The 25,119-nt window shown below is 45.6% G+C and overlaps 4 protein-coding genes across 4 annotated transcripts; all 4 read left to right on the top strand.

The window, feature by feature from the left end:
- Window positions 1-5,798: 5,798 nt before the first annotated feature.
- Window positions 5,799-10,027, top strand: LOC6499278 (indole-3-acetaldehyde oxidase). The gene is made up of 6 exons (XM_001954922.4): window positions 5,799-5,906; window positions 5,966-6,120; window positions 6,188-6,928; window positions 6,990-7,223; window positions 7,281-9,081; window positions 9,147-10,027. Exons 1-6 carry the CDS (start codon window positions 5,867-5,869, stop codon window positions 9,944-9,946), a joined length of 3,771 nt encoding a protein of 1,256 aa, XP_001954958.1. The 5' UTR covers window positions 5,799-5,866; the 3' UTR covers window positions 9,947-10,027.
- Window positions 10,028-10,724: 697 nt separating this feature from the next.
- LOC6499279 (indole-3-acetaldehyde oxidase) lies at window positions 10,725-15,881 on the top strand. Its single transcript, XM_001954921.4, has 7 exons — window positions 10,725-11,217; window positions 11,733-11,887; window positions 11,947-12,687; window positions 12,742-12,975; window positions 13,030-14,121; window positions 14,182-14,890; window positions 14,950-15,881. The coding sequence occupies exons 1-7, from the start codon at window positions 11,178-11,180 to the stop codon at window positions 15,747-15,749; spliced, it is 3,771 nt and encodes a 1,256-aa protein (XP_001954957.1). The 5' UTR covers window positions 10,725-11,177; the 3' UTR covers window positions 15,750-15,881.
- Window positions 15,882-15,945: 64 nt separating this feature from the next.
- LOC6499280 (xanthine dehydrogenase-like) lies at window positions 15,946-20,390 on the top strand. Its single transcript, XM_044714234.1, is given in 7 exon segments — window positions 15,946-16,389; window positions 16,458-17,192; window positions 17,319-17,516; window positions 17,577-18,021; window positions 18,072-18,286; window positions 18,289-18,862; window positions 18,916-20,390. Coding segments are annotated over 7 exon segments (3,513 nt in total). The 5' UTR covers window positions 15,946-16,176; the 3' UTR covers window positions 20,049-20,390.
- LOC6499281 (indole-3-acetaldehyde oxidase) lies at window positions 20,382-25,019 on the top strand. The gene is made up of 5 exons (XM_001954919.2): window positions 20,382-20,604; window positions 20,673-21,407; window positions 21,972-22,205; window positions 22,260-23,742; window positions 23,805-25,019. The coding sequence occupies exons 1-5, from the start codon at window positions 20,392-20,394 to the stop codon at window positions 24,932-24,934; spliced, it is 3,795 nt and encodes a 1,264-aa protein (XP_001954955.1). The 5' UTR covers window positions 20,382-20,391; the 3' UTR covers window positions 24,935-25,019.
- Window positions 25,020-25,119: the final 100 nt, after the last annotated feature.

Here is a 25,119-nt window from a genome sequence, read left to right as displayed (position 1 = left end):
TCCATCGGGCAGACACCAAAAGCACTTTACACGTTTCAGCCGGCCCTTTCATTAAGTTTGGCATATAACATAAATGATAAACAAGGATGCGATGGTGCGGGCTCGAGGAGGAATTAAAATTAAGTACTTAAAATGCACATTTCGACCTCTAGCAGATCCTCCAGAGCTTATTACAGTAGAAGAGTTAGATTCCATTCCAATCTTCACTTAACTCTTGGAAATGCAATGCAACAATTTCACAACAAAGATTAGATACCTATTTTTGATGCTTTAAAAAACCAATTTACTGCTCAACTTTAAGAAAACCCATTTGCCAAAAGGCTCATTAAGCCAAAGCCATGCTTTGAGATCCTGACAAAGGTTGACCAAGTGAAAGGAGCCAGGACATTAGGTCTGTGCCCAGCTCAGAGTTTTATGTTTCATTTTTTAAGCATAAGGTAAAGTCTAATATTTGGAACGCCCGCTGAGTCAGCCCAAAAAGGGCAAAGGACTTTGTGTACACTCAACTGAAAACTATCATCCTTTTGCCAACCTCTTGTCTGTTATGAGTCCTATTTTTGATAAACCAAAGGCGGTGGGCAGCCTTCCCAGCCCAACTCACAGCCAAAATGGGAATGGAAATGTGCTTCAAAGTTCCAGAATGCAATTAATTTCAACGCCAAAACTCATTAATATCCAGCGAGAAAGGACACTCGAGCGATTCAGAATCCTTGCCGGCTACCTTTTCGTGTGTTAGCCCTTTTGCTATTTACCTTGGTTAATAATAAAGCAGCCAAGGGCTGCGCTCGTATTATTTTCGTCTACAAAGATGAAAACAAACTCAAACTTGTTGCTCGCCTTGAGCCTTTCGTATAAAAAATTCCTTTCCACCTCTACCATTTTATTTACCCTTTTTATTTTATTTTCTTTTTGTTTTTGGCCCGCCTTGCGCCGCTTTCTTTGAGGCAATGATTTATGGCCAAAGGCCAGAAAGGTCCCGGCCAGGAAATGAAGTTCAAGGCATCGTAAGTAGTTTCGGAAACGTTGGGGAAACGCTAAAGTGCCGAAAGTGTAAAAACCCATCCTTGGCAATGCCACTCGTCCTGGCACTCGTCCTGCCTTCCGCTCTCGTTACCTGGCTCAAATTGAAAAGCTCACTCGAGGCTCACGCGAAAGGATTTGACGGCGAGTTGGAGCTGGAGTCGTAGTCCCTCTTAGGCAGTTGGAAAAAAGTTTCATTGTTGTCCTGGGATTTGGGCAAACAAAATTAAGCAGTCTGCAAGTTTTTAATTAAAAAAGGACGAGCGACGTGTACCTAAAGCGACTAAGATGCGATGCGGGTCTTGCCCTGAGGGAGACTTGCCTTAAAGAAGGGGATTTCTTTTATAATATTTCTCTATAATATTTTTTTTAACAATTTAAGAAACTTTCGTTGTTAAACCCATATAATTCATATATAAGCTGTAAAAACTCTCACAGCTCAGATGTTTGGAAAATGCTTACAAAATCAAACTACATGCAATCGAAACAAAAGCAAGAAATGCCCACCTGTTGGTCGCGAGAATATGCGAAAAAATTGCGTGGCCGTTGGCAGGAAATTTGTTTAATCTGCCAACAAATTGGCGAAGACACGCAATCCGCGCAAACCGATTCCCAACCCTGGCTGAGTGTTAAGCCAAAACTTGATGAGATGCAAATGGATTTGCGAGATAAAGAGCAGTCGCGGTGGATCGCTGGAGACCCGACCAGTTCAGGACCCGACCAGGTCCATGTCCAGACTGAAGACGTGGGCCCAGTCTGGCCATGCCATGCCATGCCGGCTTATTATTAACTGTATAATTTAGTGTGTAGGCAGGAAATTGATTTATTATCAACGTCAGTTAATTTTTTTGCTCATTTTATAAATTAACTCCAAAGCAACTCCATGGCAGGCTGCACAAGAGTCTGGTGCCGACTATTGCTCGCCGCAAAAAAATCACTGCAAAAAATAAATCACAAATTAAGTTGTTGGCTCCCACAGTTGAAAGGAATGAGGGGAGGGGCTGCCGCCAGTAACAACCAAAAATAAATAAAATAAAGCCAAACAGAAATAAGGCCCGTCATCTGGAAGATAAGGCCAGCTTGTTCGGGTGACAAACTCCACACCACAGGAGGATGACTGGCAAGAGGAGAAGAGCTGGAGCATCAGCGGGACCCGGAGGGGTCTGAGGCGGCACCAGGAGTCATCCCGTCACAGCCACTTAATAATTTATCGCGCCTCCTTAGTGTATGAGTTTTTGTGTTATCTTACAGATACTCTATATTAGGATATTCTAACTGAAAAGGTCCTGCTTTCGATTCTTAAAATTTTCAGCAAATATGTCGTTTTTTTCTTGCTTTTAGATTCCTTATAAATTTTAGCTAAGATGGATATAAATCTTATCTAGAGCATTTAAGCTTCAGTATCCTAGAAAACCCCTTCTCTTGTTTGTGCATTATCTTTGAATCTTAATGTTTGGATGTTGACTTATCTGAAGCTGTATCTGCCAGGTAGGCGCCTTGCCGGGTTGTGACCAAAAAACCAAATTCGTGTAGGCCAGGCGAAATAAAAAGGGAATCAAATAAAAGCCAAAAAGCTGGAAAACAACTTTATTTAAATCGGAAAGTAGATTACAAGGTACCAGATTTAATAAAATATTGAAACCGCACAAAGTATCTATGTGTTCTCCCACAAATATTTCCGCCACTAAATTTGACAGAATGGAATGTGGGGAATGGGGAGTGGGCGCGGAATGTCCGGAGTCAGTGAAGTTTCCAATTGCATTTCATCAAAGTTTCGTCAATTTTCGGGTTCAGCAGCAAATTGCTATTAAATTGCCACACAATTGCGAATGCCATAAATCGAATGGAATTGAATCGAATCGAGTCGAGTCGATTCGAATGAAAGCGGGAAAATGTGGAGTTTTTCCCTCTGTTTCGAGTCCGATTCCCGTCCAGCCATGTCCATATCGATGGAACTCCCACTCCCATAGAGTCGGAATTTAATGGCCTGGTTTTCCGCTTGGTTAACTCAATTTGCGTGGCTTCTTTCAATTAGGTTTCCGCTGTCTGCCCGGCTGGCTCGATTCTGAAAAGCTCATTTCACTTAAATATAAAATTTGTTATTTGTTTATTTGTCGCCAATAGAAATGACAGCGGGTCGAAGGCGAGGGTTGCGCTTAAAGAGTTTTTATGGATTTTTCGTTGAACTCGTAAAAATAGAAATGTTAAATAGTGTTTTAATTTCTATTTCTCTGCCGCAAATGAGTTCGACGACAGTTCTGGTCGGTGGCAGGTGCAGTTTTCTGGCCCAACCCTATTTCGAAAAAACCGATCCCCAAGCCCATTTGCACCTGGGTGGCTCACTCCCCGGGTAACCCAAAACCGAAAACGATTCAAAAACCACTGCTAATCAATAATGAAGCGCTGATGAATCAATTAAATGGCATTTCGGCCACATAAACTTATCCCAAGTGCAATCATTTATCACAAGCTGCCTGCCAATGCAGCAGAAGTCATTAAAATACATCGTCGTTCTCCCCAAAACCTCCGCAAGCCCCTGCAAAATGCACCAACCAGTGGTGGAAGTTGGCCCAAAACGATAAACGCGAAATTATTTCAAGCAAATAATGCGAATTTAATGTGACATCCGACAGGCGACAAGAGATTCGCTAAGGCGAGGAACAATGGCTTGGGGAGAGGAGACAAGGACTCGAGAGAACAAGCCAATGAAGGCCAAGATGTTGGCCAGAAACAGACCCCACAAAGGCAGAAAAACCATTTAGAATCGAGTTGCTCTTGGATGCCCTTCTATAAAAAATATTTTCCATTAAACTGTGTTGTTTATTTAAAGTTTCTTTAATTGGAATTAAGTCTTAAGACTTTTTATGGGGCTTTATGACTTTATGTTAACTTGTTAAGTTATTTATAACTATTCTCTTCGAAAAGACACTATTATGTTGCGCTTAATCATTCTCAGTTTATTTTATGCTACCCAGTAAACCCGGCTTTACCCTCTCAAAAAGAGGACACTTTGTACCTGCTGGCATTCTCCCTTTTGTCCAACTTTGATGTGGCACTGCTGCCCCTTCCCGCTCCTCGGGAATCGAAGTGAGGAAGACCCTTCCCCAAAACCCTGACAGACACCAAATGACGCATTATTGAACTGTCAATGGAAGTGACAAAGGGTTAACAGTGTCACCATCGAGTAGTTACCCATTTATTTATTTCCTCCCCTATACGTTTTTTTACAAAAAATGTTTGACTCACATAATGCCCGTTTGATGAGGGAAATTGGAAAATAAATGTAAATGTAAGATGGGAGAATCTTTAATTTTTGCTTTACCTTTAATTTGAAAACTGAAAAATTACAATAGTTTTTATGAGCCATTCCCTGGCTCATGATATATTTGACACATGGGTATTCCTGGATTCTAAAGAACTAGACAGACTTAATATATTCACTTTTTCTTTCACTATCTGGATGTGAAAAGTTTCCCCACAAACTTTGGCTAATCTCCAGGCCCCCAGGCCTTCGAAACTGGCATATTTATGGGCAGAGCTGAGAGGCGTCTCACCTTGCCAACCTGACCTGGGCTGGGCTTGGCTTTTGGTTTGGTTTTTGGTAGACTATCAGTGGGTCAGTGTCATCATCCGAGTCGCACTGCTGAGCCCGATTGGCCGCTGGCCAATAAAACCCAACACTTGGACAGGGCGTGGGGCTCCGGTTCCTGTGCATCATCTTTTGGGCAGGGGTTTGAGTTTGGGGATCCGATGCTGGCTATTCTGGGATGGGGGAGATGTAGAGCTCACGTCACTTTTCTTGTTTGATAAGGATCCGCAATTGAGAACGAAGACAGGGCGAAGGCGTACGCTCGAATATATTGGAATTTTATTATGCATGACAGCTCAAAAAAAGGAGAAATAAAACAAAAACTTAAGAAGAAACATCCAACAATGGACACTCCCCCAAAAACAGCAACAACAAGGAGCGGCAGACTTAACCCTCTGCTTACCTGTTTGACAGCGGGTTGCCTCCGATTCCTACGACCAGAATGCTTAGCCATGTGAGAAAAGATTGCGTTATTCATATTTTAATTTTACTTGTTCAGCGCTTCCTCATCACTTTTCGTTTTCTCATTTTTGATTATTATTTTGTGTATTTGGAAAACGATTCTTGAATATCGATAAGGTGCAAAGGCGGAACGGCGGCTTTGTTGTTGGGACTGCTATTGGGATTGGATTCTTGTTCTGTGTGTTTTGCGCATGATTATGTAACATTTTTTGGTTGATGACCCACCGTTCCCCGAAAGAAAACCCCGATTTATATATTTTGACAAATGATATACCAATGAGTTGACAGTTTTTTTTTCGGCCTTTTCGGACAGGGTTAATAAAGGAAACAACGAGGAGGGAACATGTATTTAATTAATTAAGTCGCGTCAAGATACAAAATCCGAAATGCGATAAGAGGGCCAATATTGATGAACATTACGGCTTGTTGGGGATAAAAGTGCTTAATAATAAGGTATATTTTAAGCTTCCAAAAACCGATCAAATCTGCTGCTGCGCTTTGTGCAAATGCCCATTAGTTTCGCTAATCGGTTTACCAAACAATGGCTTTTTATTTGTGCAACACAATAAATTTCAAAGGCTGCACAATTTACACAAATAACAAAGCTTTTCTGCAACAATGAACCAGTTGTTAATAATTTGTAAGTTAGTTGCATTTTTCAAATTCAAACTTTGTTTAAAACCATTTAACTAAATTAATTTAAATTTGGGTTTAAATTGGGAGCTCTGGAATTAGTTAGCGCCAGTTGAGCTTGGATCTTCCAATCATTCTGTGGTTAGAACACCATTTGGAAAAATGTCCACCACCTTTACTATTAACGGACAGCCTTATTCGGGTATTTAAGGATTAAGGATAGAATTTTAAAATTATGAAGTGCATAAATAATCTTCACAGTTAACCTGACCGACCTCCCGCCGGACATCACTCTGAATACTTTCATCCGGGAGCACGCCCAACTGACGGCAACCAAGTTCATGTGCCAGGAGGGAGGATGCGGTGCCTGTGTCTGCGCTGTGAGCGATGGCAAGAGCTCCTGGACCGTTAATTCAGTGGGTCAGAGATCAGCCGAATCATTCTGCAGCACTAACGACCCACTTATCCCATTCCCGATTGCAGTGCCTCAAGCTGCTGAATACCTGCTCCCAGCTGGAGATCGTTACCTGCGAGGGTCTGGGCAACCAGAACAGCGGCTACCATCCAATTCAGAAGCGGCTGGCTAAGATGAATGGCACCCAGTGCGGTTATTGCTCGCCCGGATTCGTGATGAACATGTATGGCCTGTTGGAGCAGCACGGCGGGAGAGTGACCATGTCGGAGGTGGAGAACTCTTTCGGAGGTAACATATGCCGATGCACCGGTTACCGTCCAATTCTGGATGCCATGAAGTCCTTCGCAGTGGACAGCGACATTGAGGTTCCAGCTGAATGTACGGACATTGAAGATCTGTCTGTAAAGCCAAGGAATTGTCCGCGAACGGGTAAAATTTGCGGGGGTGGCTGCCAGCGGTCTAAACTTATTTACGAGGAAGGCTACCAGTGGTACTGGCCCAAAACCCTAGTTGAATTGTTCGAAGCTCTGGAGAATATTGAGGATTCGGATGAGTTTATGCTGGTGGCGGGAAACACAGCTCACGGTGTCTATCGCAGATCCCCTGATATCAAGCACTTTATAGATGTGAGTGGCCTGGAGGAACTATACCAGCATAGCTCTGATTCCCAACAATTGAAACTGGGAGCTAATATGAGTCTGACTCAGACCATGGAAATCCTCCAGAGCACTTCGAAGCAACCAGGCTTTGAGTATCTTGAAGTTCTTTGGAATCACATCGATTTGGTGGCCAACGTACCAGTGAGAAATGTAAGTCTTCCTATTCTAGACATTGTGACTTTTAGATTCTTTTAATATGTCCCACTTTTAGTCTGGCACCTTGGCTGGAAATATTGCAACAAAAAAACATCATCCGGAGTTTCCATCGGACATCTTTATTTCATTTGAGGCCCTGGATGTGAAAGTATTGGCAATGGAAAACGCTACTGATGAACAAGAAATGACTTTGGAAGAGTTTTTAAGTGATTCGAATAAAAAACTGGTGCTCAAGGCATTCCATCTTCCAGCATATCCCAAGGATAAATTCATATATGACTCTTATAAGGTACCGCATATAGAACACTATTCATATTCCTTTTATTTATTTAGCATTCTTGTCTAGATCATGCCACGTGCCCAGAATGCCCATGCTTATGTAAATGCAGCCTTTCTCCTAGAAGTGGAATCGGATTCTACCGTAGAATCAGCTCGGATTTGTTTTGGAGGCATTCGTCCTGATTTTACCCATGCCGCACCCATAGAGCAGCTAATGGTGGGCCATAAGCCCTTTGAGAGCGGTCTAATAGAGCAACTGTTCAACAAACTAGAGAACCTTATCCAGCCGGACGAAGTCCTGCCCGATGCTAGTCCAGCTTACCGCTCCAAGCTGGCCTGTGGACTCCTATACAAGTTCCTACTGAAACATGCTCCCGATGCGGAAGTCAGTGAGAAGTTCAAGAGTGGTGGGCAAAGCCTTCAGAGGCCCCTTTCCTCCGGAATGCAGCTCTTCCAGACCCAAAAGCAAAACTACCCTGTCACCCAGGCAGTGCAAAAGTTAGAGGGAATGATACAGTGCTCCGGAGAAGCTACCTACATGAACGATGTGTTGACCGCTTCCAACTCCGTTTATTGCGCCTTTGTGGGTGCCACCAAAGTAGGAGCCACCATTGACCAGATCGATGCGTCCGAGGCTCTCCAACAACCTGGTGTCGTCGCTTTTTATTCTGCAAAGGACATTCCTGGAACAAACACTTTCTGTGAGCCAAGTTTCGGCTACCAGGCGGAGGAGATCTTCTGCTCGGGATTGGTGCTTTACTCGGAACAACCGGTGGGAATGATTGTGGCCCTGACTGCTGATCAAGCTCAAAGGGCTGTCAAGTTCGTAAATATCAACTACAGTAATCCGCGGGCCGATTTCCAATTAATGCCAAGCTTAAAGCACGTATTCTCATCTCCCACATTGGACGCATCCCGAATTGTGCCACTGGCTGTTTCGAAACTAAAGGACGTCAAGTTCTCCGATAAACCAGATGTTGAGGTGCGCGGAATCTTCGAGATGGGACTGCAATATCACTTCACTATGGAACCACAGACAACAGTGGTTATTCCTTTCGAGGATGGACTTCGGGTCTTTTCGGCCACTCAGTGGATGGATCACACCCAGTCCGCAATTGCACACATGCTCCAAATAAAGGCTAAGGATGTACAGCTTCAGGTACGCAGACTGGGCGGAGGTTACGGATCCAAGATTTCTCGTGGCAATCAGGTGGCTTGCGCCGCCTCCTTGGCGGCTTACAAGTTGAATCGTCCTGTCCGATTTGTTCAGACCATAGAATCCATGATGGAATGCAATGGAAAGAGATGGGCCTGCCGCTCGGAGTACCAATGCCATGTGAAATCGAATGGCAAAATCGTGGGCTTATCCAACGATTTCTATGAAGATGCTGGTTGGAATACTAACGAAAGTCCTGTCCAAGGACACTCCACCTCAACTGCATCCAATTGTTACGAGTTCACGGAGAGCAACTTCAAGGTAAGTGGCCACGCGGTGCTTACAGACGCCCCTAGTTCCACCTGGTGCCGGGCTCCAGGATCGGTTGAGGGAATCGCTATGATGGAGAACATTATCGAACATGTGGCTTTCGAGATCCAGAAGGACCCGGCAGATGTGCGATTAGCCAATATAAACAAAAAGAGTAAGATGGCAACTCTGCTGCCAGAGTTCCTGAAAACGAGAGAGTACTTCTCCCGGAAGAAGGAGATCGAGGCCTATAATTCTAACAACAGATGGAAAAAGCGAGGACTGGGATTATCCGTGATGAACTTTCCAATAATATACCTTGGTCAGTTTCCAGCAACAGTGGCTATTTATCATGTGGATGGAACAGTTGTAGTCACCCATGGAGGCATCGAAATGGGACAAGGTATAATGCAGACTTTAGGTAACATTTTTATTTATGTCTCTGATTTTGTCCTTCTGATTCTCCAGGCATGAACACAAAGGTGGCTCAAGTTGCCGCCTACACGTTGGGCATCGACCTGAGCTACATAAAGGTGGAGTCCTCGGAGACAATCAACGGAGCCAACTCCATGGTCACAGGATACGCCATCGGAAGCGAGAGTGTTTGCTTTGCGGTGCGAAAGATTTGTGAAACTTTAAATGCACGATTGAAGCCAGTGAGAAAACCGAAGGCCTCCTGGGTGGAAACTGTGGAGGCCGCCAACGCCCAGTTAATCAACCTTATCGCCTCGGATCAATGCAAGGCGGGAGACATGCAGACCTACCAGGTCCTGGGACTGGCCCTCTCCGAAGTGGAGATAGATGTCCTTACGGGCAACATCCTTATCAAAAGGGTGGACCTACTGGAAGACGCTGGCGAGAGCCTGAGTCCCTGGATAGATGTGGGGCAGGTGGAGGGTGCCTTCGTGATGGGCCTGGGCTACTGGCTCAGCGAACTGCTTATCTACGAGGGCGACAATGGACGCCTGCTGACCAACCGCACCTGGAACTACAAGCCGCTGGGGGCCAAGGACATACCCATCGACTTCAGGGTGGAGCTGATGCATAATCCGCGGCCTAATGGGGCTGGATTTATGCGATCGAAGGCCACGGGGGAGCCGCCTTGCGTTTTGGCAGTCAGCGTGATATTCGCCCTGCAGCAGGCCCTGCAATCCGCCCGGCAGGATGCAGGACTTCCGAGAGAGTGGCTGCGCCTTGGGGCCCCCACAACCCCGGAGACTCTGGTTCTTAATTCGGGCCACCAAGTGGCGGAGTTCAAGCTCAAATAGATGCTGAAATATTAATCAAAATGTACTTTTTACAGAAATACAAAAAAAAAAATTCCTAACAAAAATATAAAAAAAGCACTCCTACCTAAAAAGTTGTTGTTCCTAAATGTTAAACAAAAATCACTCAAAAGCTTGATTTTCTAGTTTTTTCATTGAGTTATTTTAAAGTCAAAGCTTTTAAAATGTTAGTTTTTTTGAAAGCTAAGAGAGAATACTTTTTTTGTTGCGTAAAAAGAGAGCTGTCTTCTATTTACGCCGGCCGGCTTTTTCTCTTTTTTTTTATTTTTAGCTTACTCATAAGCTGTCTAGTAAGTTTTTTATTTTTGATATTTTCTATGGAGCTCAATGTAAATTTGAAGACACATTCTCTCTATACTGAAAGGTCATCGGTGTACAAACAAAAAGTTAATTTCATTCCAAAGCTTACTCGAAATAATTTGCATCCCGAACAAAGGGCTGCTACTGTTAATAGTATTTTGTACGTCAGCGATAAAGCTTTGATTTTTTACTCTTTCAAAAAGTATCTATCATATATGATATAATCTTAAAGTTTTCAATATATATATCTTAAGCTCTAAATAGTTATACTTTTTAATGAAACAAAAATTACGTTTAAATGCAAATCTAGAGTAAAGCAAAGTAGCAAAGTTTATAGCAAAGTAGTGTATTTATTACTTCGCTATAAATATATATTTTTATTTTTGGTTTTCTACCCCAATTCTCGCATATATCGTGACTACTTCGCAGCTGCCTAAAAATCGGCCGACGAATGGGGAATTAAAGCAACAAGCAAACCGAAAACTCGGCGCCGGCAGTTTTAATTCATTATTTGTGAGTTTTTTACCAGCTTGCAATCGGGGAGCAAAAACTTGACTATCTGCAATTAACGTCGATCGCCAAGCACGAAAATCTATTCAAAATTCTGTTTAGTCGGTCCGCGCATGTGCACGAATGCGACTTGTGTTGTTTACGGCAAAAAAGTTGCGCAAAAACAAACCGGAGAAGGGGCCCAAGTCTCGAATTTGTTGATTACTCGATCAGTTGGCCTGAGAAGCTCGGAGCAAACGGAGGCAATAGCTCCCAGCAGGCTATATATAATAGAAAACAGAAGCAACCGTCTTACACCAATTGAATTATTTATAGAATATAATTCAGCATCTGACATTTAAGTTATTTGTTGCCTTGTTAGAGCCGAGAACAACAATAAGGTTTATTGCATAAACTAATCAGAATGACTACGAAATTTACAATCAATGGATTGCCGTACACGGGTAAGTGTTGATTGAAAACGTATTAAAACATACATCTGAAATCGAAAAAGCTTTTCTATATCCACTAAGTATTTTTCCTTAACTGTCTCAACTGACCAGTTTCTAAGATTTCCTAATATATAATGAAAAAACATCGATAAAAGTAAGAGAGTTACTTTAGCGATAATGTACTAATTTATTTGATTAGCCTCATTTTCCACACTTAACTTACTACTAGCTTATGTTTGCCTATTCATGGCTAAGATAAGAACAATGGTTCGTCAAGTGTTCCCAGTAGTCCCGCCCTTACATCGTTTGTTCCGCCAGCTTCATAACTATATATAGCTCGACTAAGTTAATTCCATAAATTTTAAAACTCAATGACTGCAATCATAACAGATTTCGAATAAACAAATTAAAGTGCATATATTACACACATTGTTATTGTGCGACTGGTTTTCAAGCTCGTACTTAAGATTCTGTGACTCGGCTACTTTTATGCACGCAATGCTAATGAATCCTCTTGTCCTCTGCAGTGAATCTCACCAACCTGCCGCCGGATATTACCCTGAATACCTTTATCCGGGAGCATGCCCAACTTACGGCCACCAAGTTCATGTGCCAGGAGGGAGGATGTGGAGCCTGTGTCTGTGTGGTGCGCGATGGAAAACGCAGCTGGGCTGTCAACTCGGTTGGAGGATATTTAAAATAAGGCAATCACTAACCCACTAACAAATATCGTAATTTTAGTGCCTCACTCTGCTTAATACCTGCGCCAATTTGGAGATCGTCACGGCAGAAGGATTGGGAAACCAGCGTACGGGCTACAATCCCATCCAGAAGAGACTGGCCAAGATGAACGGCACCCAGTGCGGCTTCTGTTCCCCGGGTTTCGTGATGAACATGTATGGGTTGCTCGAGCAGAATGACGGAAAAGTTTCCATGACGGAAGTGGAGAACTCCTTCGGGGGCAACATCTGCCGGTGCACTGGCTACCGACCCATTCTGGATGCTATGAAGTCCTTCGCCGTGGATAGCAACATCCAGGTTCCCAAGGAGTGTGCCGATATCGAGGATCTTAAGCCGCGCAACTGCCCCAAGACAGGATTAGCGTGTAGCGGAACTTGTGATCAGTCCCGATCCACCTTGGTTTACGACGATGGAACCCAGTGGCATTGGCCCAAGAACCTCGCCGACCTGTTTGAGGCTCTTGACAAGGTCAAGGATTCCGAGGAATTCATGATGGTGGCGGGAAACACCGCTCACGGTGTCTACCGTAGATCATCCCAAATAAAACACTTTATCGATGTAAACGGAGTAGAGGAACTGCATCAACATAGCTTTGAGGGGCAGCAACTTAAACTGGGAGCTAATCTCAGTCTGACTCAGACTATGGCAATAATTCGGACGACCTCTAAGCAGCCAGGATTTGAGTACTTGGAAGTCCTCTGGAATCACATTGATCTGATAGCCAACGTACCAGTGCGAAACGTGAGTTGATGGTTAGTTTTGAGACTTTATTTTGTGTACAACCGTGTTTTCTAGTCAGGAACTTTGGCTGGCAACATCTCGATAAAAAAGCAACACCCCGAGTTTCCTTCGGATATTTTTATATCCTTTGAAGCTCTGGACGTAAAAATCCTGACCGCCAAAAAGGCCACTGAAGAGCAGCAACTAACTATGTCGGAGTATTTGAGTTTGAATGACAGGAAGCTGGTGCTCAAGGGATTTATCCTTCCTGCTTATCCCAAGGATACTTATACTTACGACTCTTACAAGGTAAGGGCACTTTCTTTCGACCTTTCCTTTCCTTGAAAGCTTCTCTTTCTTCAGATCATGCCACGTGCCCAGAACGCACACGCTTATGTAAACGCAGCTTTCCTCTTGGAACTGGAAACTGACTCCAAAGTAAAATCCGCCCGCATCTGCTTCGGGGGAATCCGACCCGATTTTGTTCACGCCTCTGCGGTTGAGAAGTTGCTGGTGGGTCAGAATCCGTATGAAAACAATTCGGTGGAACAGACATTCAACAAACTCGGTGAAGTGATCGAACCTGATGAGGTGCTACCTGACGCCAGTCCCGCTTATCGATCCAAGTTGGCCTGTGGACTCCTCTACAAGTTTCTCTTGAAACATGCTCCTTCCGCCGATATCAGCGAGAAATTCAGGAGTGGTGGCCAGATCCTCGAGCGTCCACTGTCCTCCGGACTGCAGCTCTTCCAAACCCAGAAGAAAAGTTATCCCGTCACCCAGGCTGTGGAGAAAGTTGAGGGTATGATCCAGTGCTCCGGAGAAGCCACTTACATGAATGATGTGTTGACTACTTCCAACGCTGTTCATTGTGCTTTTGTGGGAGCCACCAAGGTGGGAGCCTCCATCGACCAGATCGATGCATCGGAGGCTCTGAAGCAGCCAGGAGTAATAGCCTTCTACTCTGCAAAAGACATTCCCGGAACGAATACCTTTGTGGAACCCAGTTTCGGGTTTGCGGCTGAGGAGATCTTTTGCTCGGGATTAGTTCGTCATTCAGAGCAGCCCGCTGGAGTTGTTGTAGCTCTTACGGCGGATCAAGCCAATCGAGCAGCCAAGCTAGTGAAAATCAGCTACAGCAATCCCAACCCTGAGTTTAAGTTGCTGCCTAGCTTGACGGATGTGTTTGCATCTCCCACTCCTGATCCCTCCCGAATTGTGGCTGTTTCTGAGTCGAAAATTAAAAAGATCAAGTTTTCGGATCAACCTGATAAGGAGGTGCGAGGCATTTTCGAGATGGGACTGCAGTATCACTTCACAATGGAACCGCACACAACAGTGGCTATTCCTTTCGAGGATGGCCTTAAAGTCTTTTCGGCTACCCAATGGATGGACCTCACCCAATCAGTGATTGCTCACATGATCCAGGTGAAAGCCAAGGATGTTCAGCTACAGGTTAGACACTTGAAAGCTTTTTTAATATTGATTGCTTATATATTTATTTCCAAACTAAAGGTTCGTAGATTGGGCGGAGGATATGGCTCTAAGATTTCTCGTGGCAACCAGGTGGCCTGTGCCACTTCCTTGGCGGCTTACAAGCTCAACCGTCCTGTCCGTTTTGTCCAAACAATAGAGTCCATGATGGACTGCAATGGAAAGCGGTGGGCCTGTCGCTCCGATTATCAGTGTCATGTTAAATCGAATGGCAAGATCGTTGGAATGTCCAACGATTTCTATGAAGACGCTGGATGGAATCTTAACGAGAGCCCAATTGATGGCCACTCCACCTTCACCGCCGCGAACTGCTACGAATTCTCGGGGGAGAACTTTAAGATTAATGGCAATGCGGTGCTCACAGATGCCCCTAGTTCCACCTGGTGCCGTGCTCCGGGATCGGTAGAGGGAATCGCCATGATGGAGAACATAATCGAACACATCGCATTTGAGGTGCAGAAGGACCCGGCCGAAGTGCGACTTCTTAACATTCCTGCCGGGAATAAGATGACCGAACTACTGCCCCAATTCCTTCAGTCCAGGGACTACTATAAGAGAAAGCAGCAAATAGAGACGCACAATTCCAATAATCGCTGGACTAAGCGGGGTCTCGGATTGGCTGTAATGGACTATCCCATCTTCTATTTTGGGCAATACCCGGCTACCGTGGCCATTTATCATGTGGATGGAACGGTTGTAGTCACCCATGGAGGCATCGAAATGGGACAAGGTACATTGTAGACTTTAGATTCTCTCTTTATGCGTCTCTAATATTTTATTATACATAAGGTATGAATACGAAGGTTGCTCAAGTGGCTGCCTTTACCTTGGGCATCGACCTAAGCTTTATCAAAGTGGAGTCCTCGGACACCATCAATGGAGCCAATTCAATGGTCACTGGAGGAGCTGTGGGCAGCGAGAGCCTTTGTTTCGCAGTTCGAAAAGCTTGCGAAACTCTTAATGATCGGTTGAAGCCAGTCAAGAAAAACGATGCCAGTTGGGTTGAGACTGTCGAAGCAGCATATGCTAAATCCATCAATCTGATCGCATCGGATCACTATAAGGAAGGCGACATGCAGAACTACCATGTTTATGGACTGGCCCTTACGGAAATAGAGTTGGATGTACTTACCGGAAATAATCAGATCACACGGGTGGACATTTTAGAGGATGCTGGTGAAAGTCTGAGTCCATACATTGATGTTGGACAGGTGGAAGGTGCATTTGTGATGCTCTTGGGCTACTGGCTAAGTGAGCAGTTGGTTTATGATCGCGAAACGGGTCGCTTGCTGACCAATCGCACCTGGAATTACAAGCCACCGGGAGCTAAGGACATACCCATCGACTTCCGCATTGAACTCATCCAGAAGCCCAATCCAAATGGGGCAGGGTTCATGCGCTCGAAGGCCACTGGAGAGCCACCTAGCTGTCTGGCCGTGAGTGTGGTCTTTGCTCTACAGCAGGCGCTGCAGTCCGCCCGACAGGATGCAGGACTTCCGAGGAAGTGGGTGCGTCTGGGAGCTCCCACCACTCCTGAAACTTTGGTGCTAAATGCGGGCCATGAGGTGACCAGTTTTAGGCTTAAATAATAGGTTTATCCTCTGGTGGGGTTGTACTCCTTTCTTTTTAAATATGTTACCACTTATATAAATGTATGTATAAATACTTACAAAGATGAATAAATTGAATAAATTGTGTCCCAAGAAACACACGCAATATAATAATGTTTATCTTATTAACTTTTAAAGCTATACATCAAATTTCATAATTATCGTATTATTGGGTTATTTATTAATTGAATAATTTCATAATATCGCATTTTGTGCACTGCAACAGAAATGGATGGAGCATTGGAAAGAAAAAAGTGCAATGTTCATTCAGTATTTGCGTTTTGCTTTTATGGCACTTTGATTGTTTAAACCCGTTCAGCCCAATTTCGTTTGTGTTCAGGTCCCACAGCTCTCCAATAGGAGCACTTGCTCGAAAGTGCTTCATTCACCCGACGACTTTGCAGCGATGAGTATCAAATTCACAGTCAACGGATTCCCGTACGAGGTGGAGCCCACGGACTTCCCCCCGGACATCACCCTCAATGCCTTCCTGCGGGAGCATCTCCACCTAACTGCCACTAAATACATGTGCCTTGAGGGCGGATGCGGCTCCTGTGTCTGCGTCATCCGCAGGCGACACCCGGTCACCCAGGAAGTACAATCCCGAGCAGCGAATTCCGTAAGTGGCTAGTCCAGATACTGAGATTTAAATTATTTCTCTGGTTAACTTTCGGTTCCCGATTTCAGTGCCTTACACTCCTAAACACCTGCGACGATGCCAAGATTATAACGGACGAGGGGCTGGGCAACCAGTTGAGTGGCTACCATCCGATCCAGAAGCGTCTGGCGCAGCTGAACGGCACTCAGTGTGGCTACTGCTCCCCGGGATTCGTGATGAACATGTACGGACTGTTGGAGCAGCACCAGGGACAGGTAAGCATGGCACAGGTGGAGGACGCCTTCGGAGGAAACATCTGCCGCTGCACAGGCTATCGCCCCATTCTGGACGCCATGAAATCTTTCGCTGTGGACAGCACCGTGGACGTACCTTCCGAGTGCATAGACATCGAGGACTCCTTCGAGCTCCTCTGCTTGAAAACCGGACAATCTTGTAAGGGCAGCTGTTTGAGGCCTCCCATGAGGGATCAAAGTGGCAGCCACTGGTACTGGCCCAAGTCCCTCACGGAGCTCTTCACCGCCTTGGGACAGGTGGGAAGCGGAGAACTGTACATCCTGGTGGCGGGCAACACGGCTCATGGAGTCTACAGAAGACCAAGGAATATCCGACACTTTATCGATGTGAACAAAGTGGCAGAGCTGAAGCAGTACAGCATCGAAGCGGATCACTTGCTGTTGGGAGCGAATCTTTCACTCAACGATGCCATGCAGGTGTTCCTGCTGGTCGCCAAGAGGCCCGGATTCGAATACTGTGTCCAGTTGTGGCAGCACTTCAACCTGATTGCCAATGTGCCAGTCCGAAATGTGAGTATAGCGCTCCATAAGTCCGCGAACTCGTTTGGCGGTAAAGAAATTAGTATTCTTCACTGATGAATGCTCTTTCTTTAGATCGCTTTAATGTAAATTAAATGGCCGTAAGTCTTATAATAGACCTTATTTTACAATTTTAAAACATTTTCATTACGATTCGATTAGATTAGATCTTTATACATTTTTGTTATGATTGTAATGAAGAAAAGAGTGATGAGTTTGTTGTCGTATCTTAGGGATAAATCCGCCAAACTGGTTCTAGCTGCATTTCTCCTTAAGGCATATCCCAGAGATAAATACCTCTTCAGCTCATACAAGGTAATATATATCCTTTAAAAAGTGCCATTCATTGAAATTTTACGTCCTACAAATTAACAGATCCTGGCCAGAGCCCAGAATGTCCACGCCTATGTGAATGCGGGTTTCCTGATCGAATGGCAGGATATAAAGCGCAGTATTGTGCGATCAGCCCGAATTTGCTTTGGAAACATCCGTCCAGATTACGTTCATGATGACGGACTGGAGCACCTGCTTCCGGGAAGGGATCTCTACGACCACGCCACCGTTACTCAGATCTTCCAGCAACTTTCAGCCAGTATCCAGCCAGATGAACGACCTCCAGAAGCATCTCCGGAATATCGAAAGATGCTGGCCTGCTCCCTCTTTTACAAGTTTCTACTCGCTACATCTCCTAAGGAACGGGTTCTAGGACGATATCGCACTGGGGGTTTTCAGCTGGACAGACCGCTTTCTTCGGGAAGTCAGACTTTTGAGACTATAAGGAAAAACTATCCAGTTACCCAGCCCGTCCTGAAACTAGAGGGTAAGCTGTAGTAAACTATACATATAGGCTCATAATAATGTCTTTATCAGGACTCATCCAATGTTCTGGAGAGGCCTCGTATGTGAACGATATCCTGACTCCTTCAAGCTCCGTGTACTGTGCTTTTGTAACAGCCAAGCGAGTGGGGGCCAGCATCGAGTTGATAGATCCAAGATCGGCGCTCCAGTGCAAGGGCGTGTTGGGCTTTTATGCAGCCAAAGACATTCCTGGCGTAAATAGCATCGTCACCGTCACTAGAGAGACACCGATGTTCAGGGAAAGGGGATCTTTGAAATGGGTTCACAGTATCACTTCTCCATGGAAACGCAGACAACTATTGTGATGCCGGTGGATAACATTCTGCAGGTGTACTCTTCCACCCAATGGATGGACGGCACTCAGGGAGCCATTGCTCATATGCTGGGGGTCACTGTAAACTCTATTCAGCTCCATGTGAGGAGAGTCGGTGGAGGTTACGGAGCCAAGGTCACTCGTGCTAACTTTGCAGCTTGTGCCGCCGCTCTGGTGGCTTCCAAATTAAACAGACCCGTCAGATTCGTCCAAACCATCGAGTCCATGATGGAGACACTCGGCAAACGCTGGGCCTGCCGTTCGGACTACGAGTTCCGTGTCCGTGCCAGTGGTTCCATAATTCTGCTCACAAACGACTACTATGAAGATGCCGGAAGCAGTCTTAACGAGAACGTGGTGGATTTCCTGACCCTGCCGGCCCTCAGAAATGTTTACAATCTTGCCGAAACAAACTTTAGAGTCAAGGGCAGTGCCATCCTGACCGACGCTCCCAGTTCGACTTGGTGCCGAGCACCAGGATCAGCGGAAGGTAATATACCAAAGATATATTGTATTCCCAAATTATAAAACTCGTTTTATCAGGCATTGCCATGACAGAGAACGCCATGGAGCATATTGCCTTCGAATGCCAGTTGGATCCAGCTGATGTTCGACTTGTTAACCTGCAGCCGGGAAGCAAAATGGTTCAACTTCTTCCAAGGTTCCTGGCCTCCACAGAGTATCGGAAACGACGAGACGAGGTTAACCTCTTCAACACCCAGAATCGGTGGCGTAAACGCGGCCTGGGTCTGTCCATAATGAATTTTCCTCTCAACACAACCATAGGCTTCACCTACCCAGCCACTGTGGCCATTTACCACGAAGACGGTTCAGTGGTTATTTCCCACGGGGCCATAGAGATTGGCCAAGGAATCAACACGAAGGCGGCGCAGGTGGCAGCGTTCTTGCTCGGAGTTCCGTTGGATAAGGTGCTGGTTGAAGGAAGCAATACCGTGAATGGAGCCAACACCATGATAACCGCCAACTCAATGAGCAGTGAGATGATTGGGATTGCCGTGAGAAAAGCTTGCGAAACCCTCAACCAAAGACTGGCTCCGATAAAGCAGCAACTGGGGCCTCAGGCCACGTGGGTACAGGTGCTCCAAGCTGCTTATCTACAGTCCATTTTCTTAATTGCCACAGAATCGTATAAATTGGGTGATATTCCCAATTACAGCATCTTTGGTCTAAGTCTCACAGAGGTGGAGCTAGACATTTTGACGGGAAATCACTTAATTCGACGGGTGGACATCCTGGAGGATGCTGGCGAAAGCCTGAGCCCAAACATCGATGTGGGCCAGGTCGAGGGGGCTTTCGTGATGGGCCTGGGGTACTATCTCACTGAACTTCTCATCTATGATCGTCAGACAGGCCAGATCCTCACAAACCGGACCTGGAACTACCACCCTCCAGGAGCCAAGGACATTCCCATTGATTTCCGCATCGAGTTGCTTCAAAAGAGTCCTAACCCAGTTGGTTTTATGCGATCCAAGGCCACGGGAGAACCTGCTTTGTGTCTGGCAGTGGGAGTCCTTTTCGCTATCCAACACGCTATTCAGTCGGCGCGAAAGGACGCAGGACTTCCACGGGAATGGGTGCGATTGGGAGCCCCCACCACGCCGGAGACTGTGGTACTCAATGCTGGCAGCCAGATACAAACATTTTCGTTGAACTGAAGAAGCTGCGCAGAAGTCTTATTTAATTTATTTAAAACTAGGTTGAGGTATCAAGAATATTAAATTATGGCTGATAATAATACTAAAGGGTAATAAAATTGTTACTGCTTCCTTTTTAAAGTAGCATCGCTTTCATTGTATATCTATCGTGAGCAAGGAACATTAGTTATTTTAGCTTTCCAAAGACTGGAAGATTTTTTGCAGTGGTCGGTTGATGTCACTTTTATCTACTCGAACCCGTTTAGCCTAATTAACGGATAATCAGGTTTCGAGTAGCTTTGGAATGGACTCCGTTCAATAGCGCGAAGTGGAGTTGTTACACTCGCCCGTCGACTCCTCAACGATGAGCATCAAGTTCACAGTCAACGGATTCCCGTACGCGGTGGAGGCCACGGACTTCGCCCCGGACATCACCCTCAATGCCTTCCTGCGGGAGCATCTCCACCTAACTGCTACTAAATACATGTGCCTTGAGGGCGGATGCGGCTCCTGTGTCTGCGTCATCCGTAGGCGACACCCGGTCACCCAGGAAGTTCAATCCCGTGCAGCGAATTCCGTAAGTGGCTAGTACAGATACTGAGATTTAAATTATTTCACTGGTTAACTTTCGGTTCCCGATTTCAGTGCCTTACACTCCTAAACACCTGCGACGATGCCGAAATTATAACGGACGAGGGGCTGGGCAACCAGTTGAGTGGCTACCATCCGATCCAGAAGCGTCTGGCGCAGCTGAACGGCACTCAGTGTGGCTACTGCTCCCCGGGATTCGTGATGAACATGTACGGACTGTTGGAGCAGCACCAGGGACAGGTAAGCATGGCACAGGTGGAGGACGCCTTCGGAGGAAACATCTGCCGCTGCACAGGCTATCGCCCCATTCTGGACGCCATGAAATCTTTCGCTGTGGACAGCACCGTGGACGTACCTTCCGAGTGCATAGACATCGAGGACTCCTTCGAGCTCCTCTGCTTGAAAACCGGACAATCTTGTAAGGGCAGCTGTTTGAGGCCTCCCATGAGGGATCAGAGTGGCAGCCACTGGTACTGGCCCAAGTCCCTCACGGAGCTCTTCACCGCCTTGGGGCAGGTGGGAAGCGGAGAACTGTACATCCTGGTGGCGGGCAACACGGCTCATGGAGTCTACAGAAGACCAAGGAATATCCGACACTTTATCGATGTGAACAAAGTGGCAGAGCTGAAGCAGTACAGCATCGAAGCGGATCATATGCTGATAGGAGCAAATATTTCTCTCAGCGATGCCATGGACTTGTTCCTACTGGCTGCCAAGAGGCCCGGATTCGAGTACTGTATTCAGTTGTGGCAGCACTTCAACTTGATAGCCAATGTGCCAGTCCGAAATGTGAGTAGAGCGCACCATAAATCTAAAAACTCGTTTGGCGGTTAACAATCGCAAAGATAAGAAAGTAGTAGTCCCCACTGTCGAATGCTCTTTCTTTCTTTTAGTTATTAGAACCATACCAAGCAATTACTTTACAGTTTCTAATTTAAATACAAAAGCATGTTTATATACATACATTATACTTTTAAATTATTTTTATTAAGTAAGGAAATTGTCAGTTCCCTCTTTATATTTTTAAGGCGACCATAAAAGTGAAACAACTTTTTCACAGAGAATAATGAGTTTGCAAACTAATTTACTTTTTAACATTTTTCGCAACAGAGATAGTAAATTAATTTAAAAACAAAATAGAAGAAACGGCATTTAAAATTAATTTATTCCTTTGTGTAAAAAGTGTTGCAAAAAGAAAAATTTAAGTTAAAATGGTTGATCAGTTTCAATTTCAACTCAAATTTGAGTTAAAATGGTTGATCAGTTTCAATTTCAACTCAAATTTTATCAAATTTTAAGAAATTATCATTAAAATGAAATGTATTTGTTTTTTAAAATGTTATTGTTTTTCAGAACGGTACTCTGGCCGGAAATATCAGCATTAAAAAGCAGCACACAGAATTCCCTTCGGATGTGTTCATTACCTTTGAAGCCTTGGATGTGAATGTCCTGGTCTACGATAATCCCAGCACCCAAAGGGTGATGAGTTTGTTGTCCTATATCAGTGATACCACGCCCAAGCTGGTCCTTGGAGGGTTTATTCTGAAGGCGTATCCTAAGAACAGATATCTTTTCGGTTCTTACAAGGTATTGTATTCCTTATTACGGACTTCTGTGAAGTGAAGTATTGCCTTGAAACAGATCCTTGCCAGAGCGCAGAATGTCCACGCCTATGTGAATGCAGGATTCCTGATCGAATGGCAAGATACACAGCGCAGTATTGTGCGGTCTGCCCGAATTTGCTTTGGAAACATCCGTCCAGATTACGTTCATGATGACGGATTGGAGCAACTGCTCCCGGGAAGGGATCTCTACGACCCCGCCACCGTTACTCAGATCTTCCAACAACTTTCAGGCAGCATCCAGCCAGAGGAACGACCACCGGAAGCATCTCCGGAATACCGTCAGATGCTGGCCTGTTCTCTCTTCTACAAATTTCTTCTCGCCACCGCTCCTAAGGAGCGGGTTCAGGGACGAAATCGCACGGGGGGTTTTCTACTAGAGAGGCCTCTTTCTTCGGGGAGCCAGACTTTTGAGACTATAAAGAAAAACTATCCAGTCACCCAACCGGTTCAGAAGCTAGAGGGTCTAATACAGTGTTCTGGAGAGGCTTCGTACATGAACGACCTGCTGACCCCCTCGAATTCCGTTTATTGTGCTTTTGTGACCGCCAAACGAGTGGGAGCCACTATTGAGCAGATTGATCCATCAGAGGCATTGCAGTGCAAGGGAGTAGTAGCCTTCTTTTCCGCAAAGGATATTCCAGGACTCAACAACACCGTCACCAACAATCTACTGACACCCGAAGTGGACGAACTCTTCGCAGCAGCTCAGGTCAAGTTCTATGACCAGCCCTTGGGAGTAATTGCGGCGCTCAATCATGACACTGCAGTGTATGCAGCAACCCTCGTGAAGATAACCTATTCCAACAACCAGAGAAAGATCTATATGAGCATGAACCAAGTCATCGCAGAGAACCAAACTGAACGAATTATATGCTTGAAGAAGGATGAGGATGAGCCCCTGAAAACACCTCTGTTAGCCCCTGGAGAAGTCCTGGGCAGAGGAATCCTGGAACTGGAGTCGCAGTACCACTTCACGATGGAACCACAGACCACTATAGTAGTTCCTGTTGACAACATCCTTCAGGTTTATTGCTCCTCTCAGTTCATGGACTGCACCCAAGGAGCCATTGCCAAAATGTTAGGCGTCACCGTGAACTCCATTCAGCTACAAGTCCGCAGAGTGGGAGGCGCGTACGGGGCAAAGGTCACTCGGTGCAACGTTGTGGCCTGTGCCGCCGCGTTGGTGGCTTCCAAATTGAACAGGCCAACCAGGTTTGTACAGACCATCGAGTCCATGATGGAAACTCTTGGCAAGCGATGGGCTTGCCGCGCAGATTATGAGTTCCGTGCTCGAGCCAATGGATCTATAATTATGCTAACTCAAAACTACTACGAGGACGCGGGTTGCAATCTTAACGAGAATGTTGTCGATTTTCTCACTCTTCCGATTTTAAAAAACGTTTACAACTTGACGGACTCGAATTTCAAGGCGAAAGGTAGCGCCATCATCACTGATGCTCCAAGCAACACATGGTGTCGGGCTCCAGGATCTGCAGAAGGTAAGAAAGCACTACACCAACTTAAATTTCAATATATTCTCATTTAAACTATTTATCTTCAGGCCTTGCTATGACAGAGACCGCCTTGGAGCACATTGCCTTTACCTGTCAGCTTGATCCTGCTGACGTTCGGTTGGTGAATCTTCGACCTGGTAGCAAAATGGTGCAACTTTTGCCTCGATTTTTGGGCTCCACGGAGTACCGCAAGCGCCGGGATCAGATCAACCTGTTTAACGCCCAAAATCGTTGGCGGAAGCGCGGCATCGGATTGTCTCTCATGGAATTTCCACTGAACACTACTTTCTCCTTCTCTTACCCCACAACAGTAGCTATTTACCACGAAGACGGATCCGTGGTGATTTCCCACGGAGGTATCGAGATCGGTCAGGGAATAAATACGAAGGCGGCACAAGTAGCCGCCTTTGTGTTAGGAGTCCCTTTAGATAAGGTGCGAGTGGAAAGCAGCAACACTGTGAACGGAGCCAACGCCTTTGTTACTGCCAACTCCATGTGCAGCGAGATGATTGGACTGGCTGTGAGGAAAGCCTGCGATACCCTCAACCAGAGACTAGCTCCAGTAAAAAAGCAATTGGGGCCTCAGGGCACATGGGTGCAGGTGCTCCAAGCTGCCTATCTGCAGTCCATTTTCTTGATTGCCACAGAATCGTATAAATTGGGTGATATTCCCAATTACAGCATTTTTGGCCTGAGTCTCACAGAGGTGGAGCTAGACATTCTGACGGGAAACCATTTAATTCGTCGGGTGGACATCTTGGAGGATGCTGGCGAAAGCCTGAGTCCAAACATCGATGTGGGCCAAGTTGAGGGAGCATTCGTGATGGGGCTGGGATACTATCTCACAGAACTTCTTGTCTACGATCGTCAGACGGGCCAGATTCTCACAAACCGGACCTGGAACTACCACCCTCCAGGAGCCAAGGACATTCCCATTGATTTCCGCATCGAGTTGCTTCAAAAGAGTCCCAATCCGGTAGGATTTATGCGGTCCAAGGCCACGGGAGAACCTGCTTTGTGTCTGGCAGTGGGAGTCCTTTTCGCCATCCAACACGCTATCCAGTCGGCGCGAACAGACGCAGGACTTCCGAGGGAATGGGTGCGATTGGGAGCCCCCACCACGCCAGAGACTGTGGTACTCAATGCTGGCAGCCAGGTGGAAACATTTTCTTTGTGATTTTTACAGAATGTAATCTTACTTGGTGGAGGATCTAACACTTATAAAAATTGAATTATCAATAAAATTGTATATTTTTATGAAACTTCTTATGAGTTCTTTAAAGGGGAAAGACTTATATGCTTTTGTATGGTCTATTTGAATGAAGGTCTATTTATATATCACCCGTTATTGGAAAACTATGC

This window comes from Drosophila ananassae, chromosome 2L, assembly GCF_017639315.1.
Source record: "Drosophila ananassae strain 14024-0371.13 chromosome 2L, ASM1763931v2, whole genome shotgun sequence".
In the NCBI taxonomy this organism is placed as follows: Eukaryota; Metazoa; Arthropoda; class Insecta; order Diptera; family Drosophilidae; genus Drosophila; species Drosophila ananassae.
The sequence above is the reverse complement of the archived record's forward strand: the minus strand, read 5'-3'. Positions and strand labels throughout refer to the sequence as shown.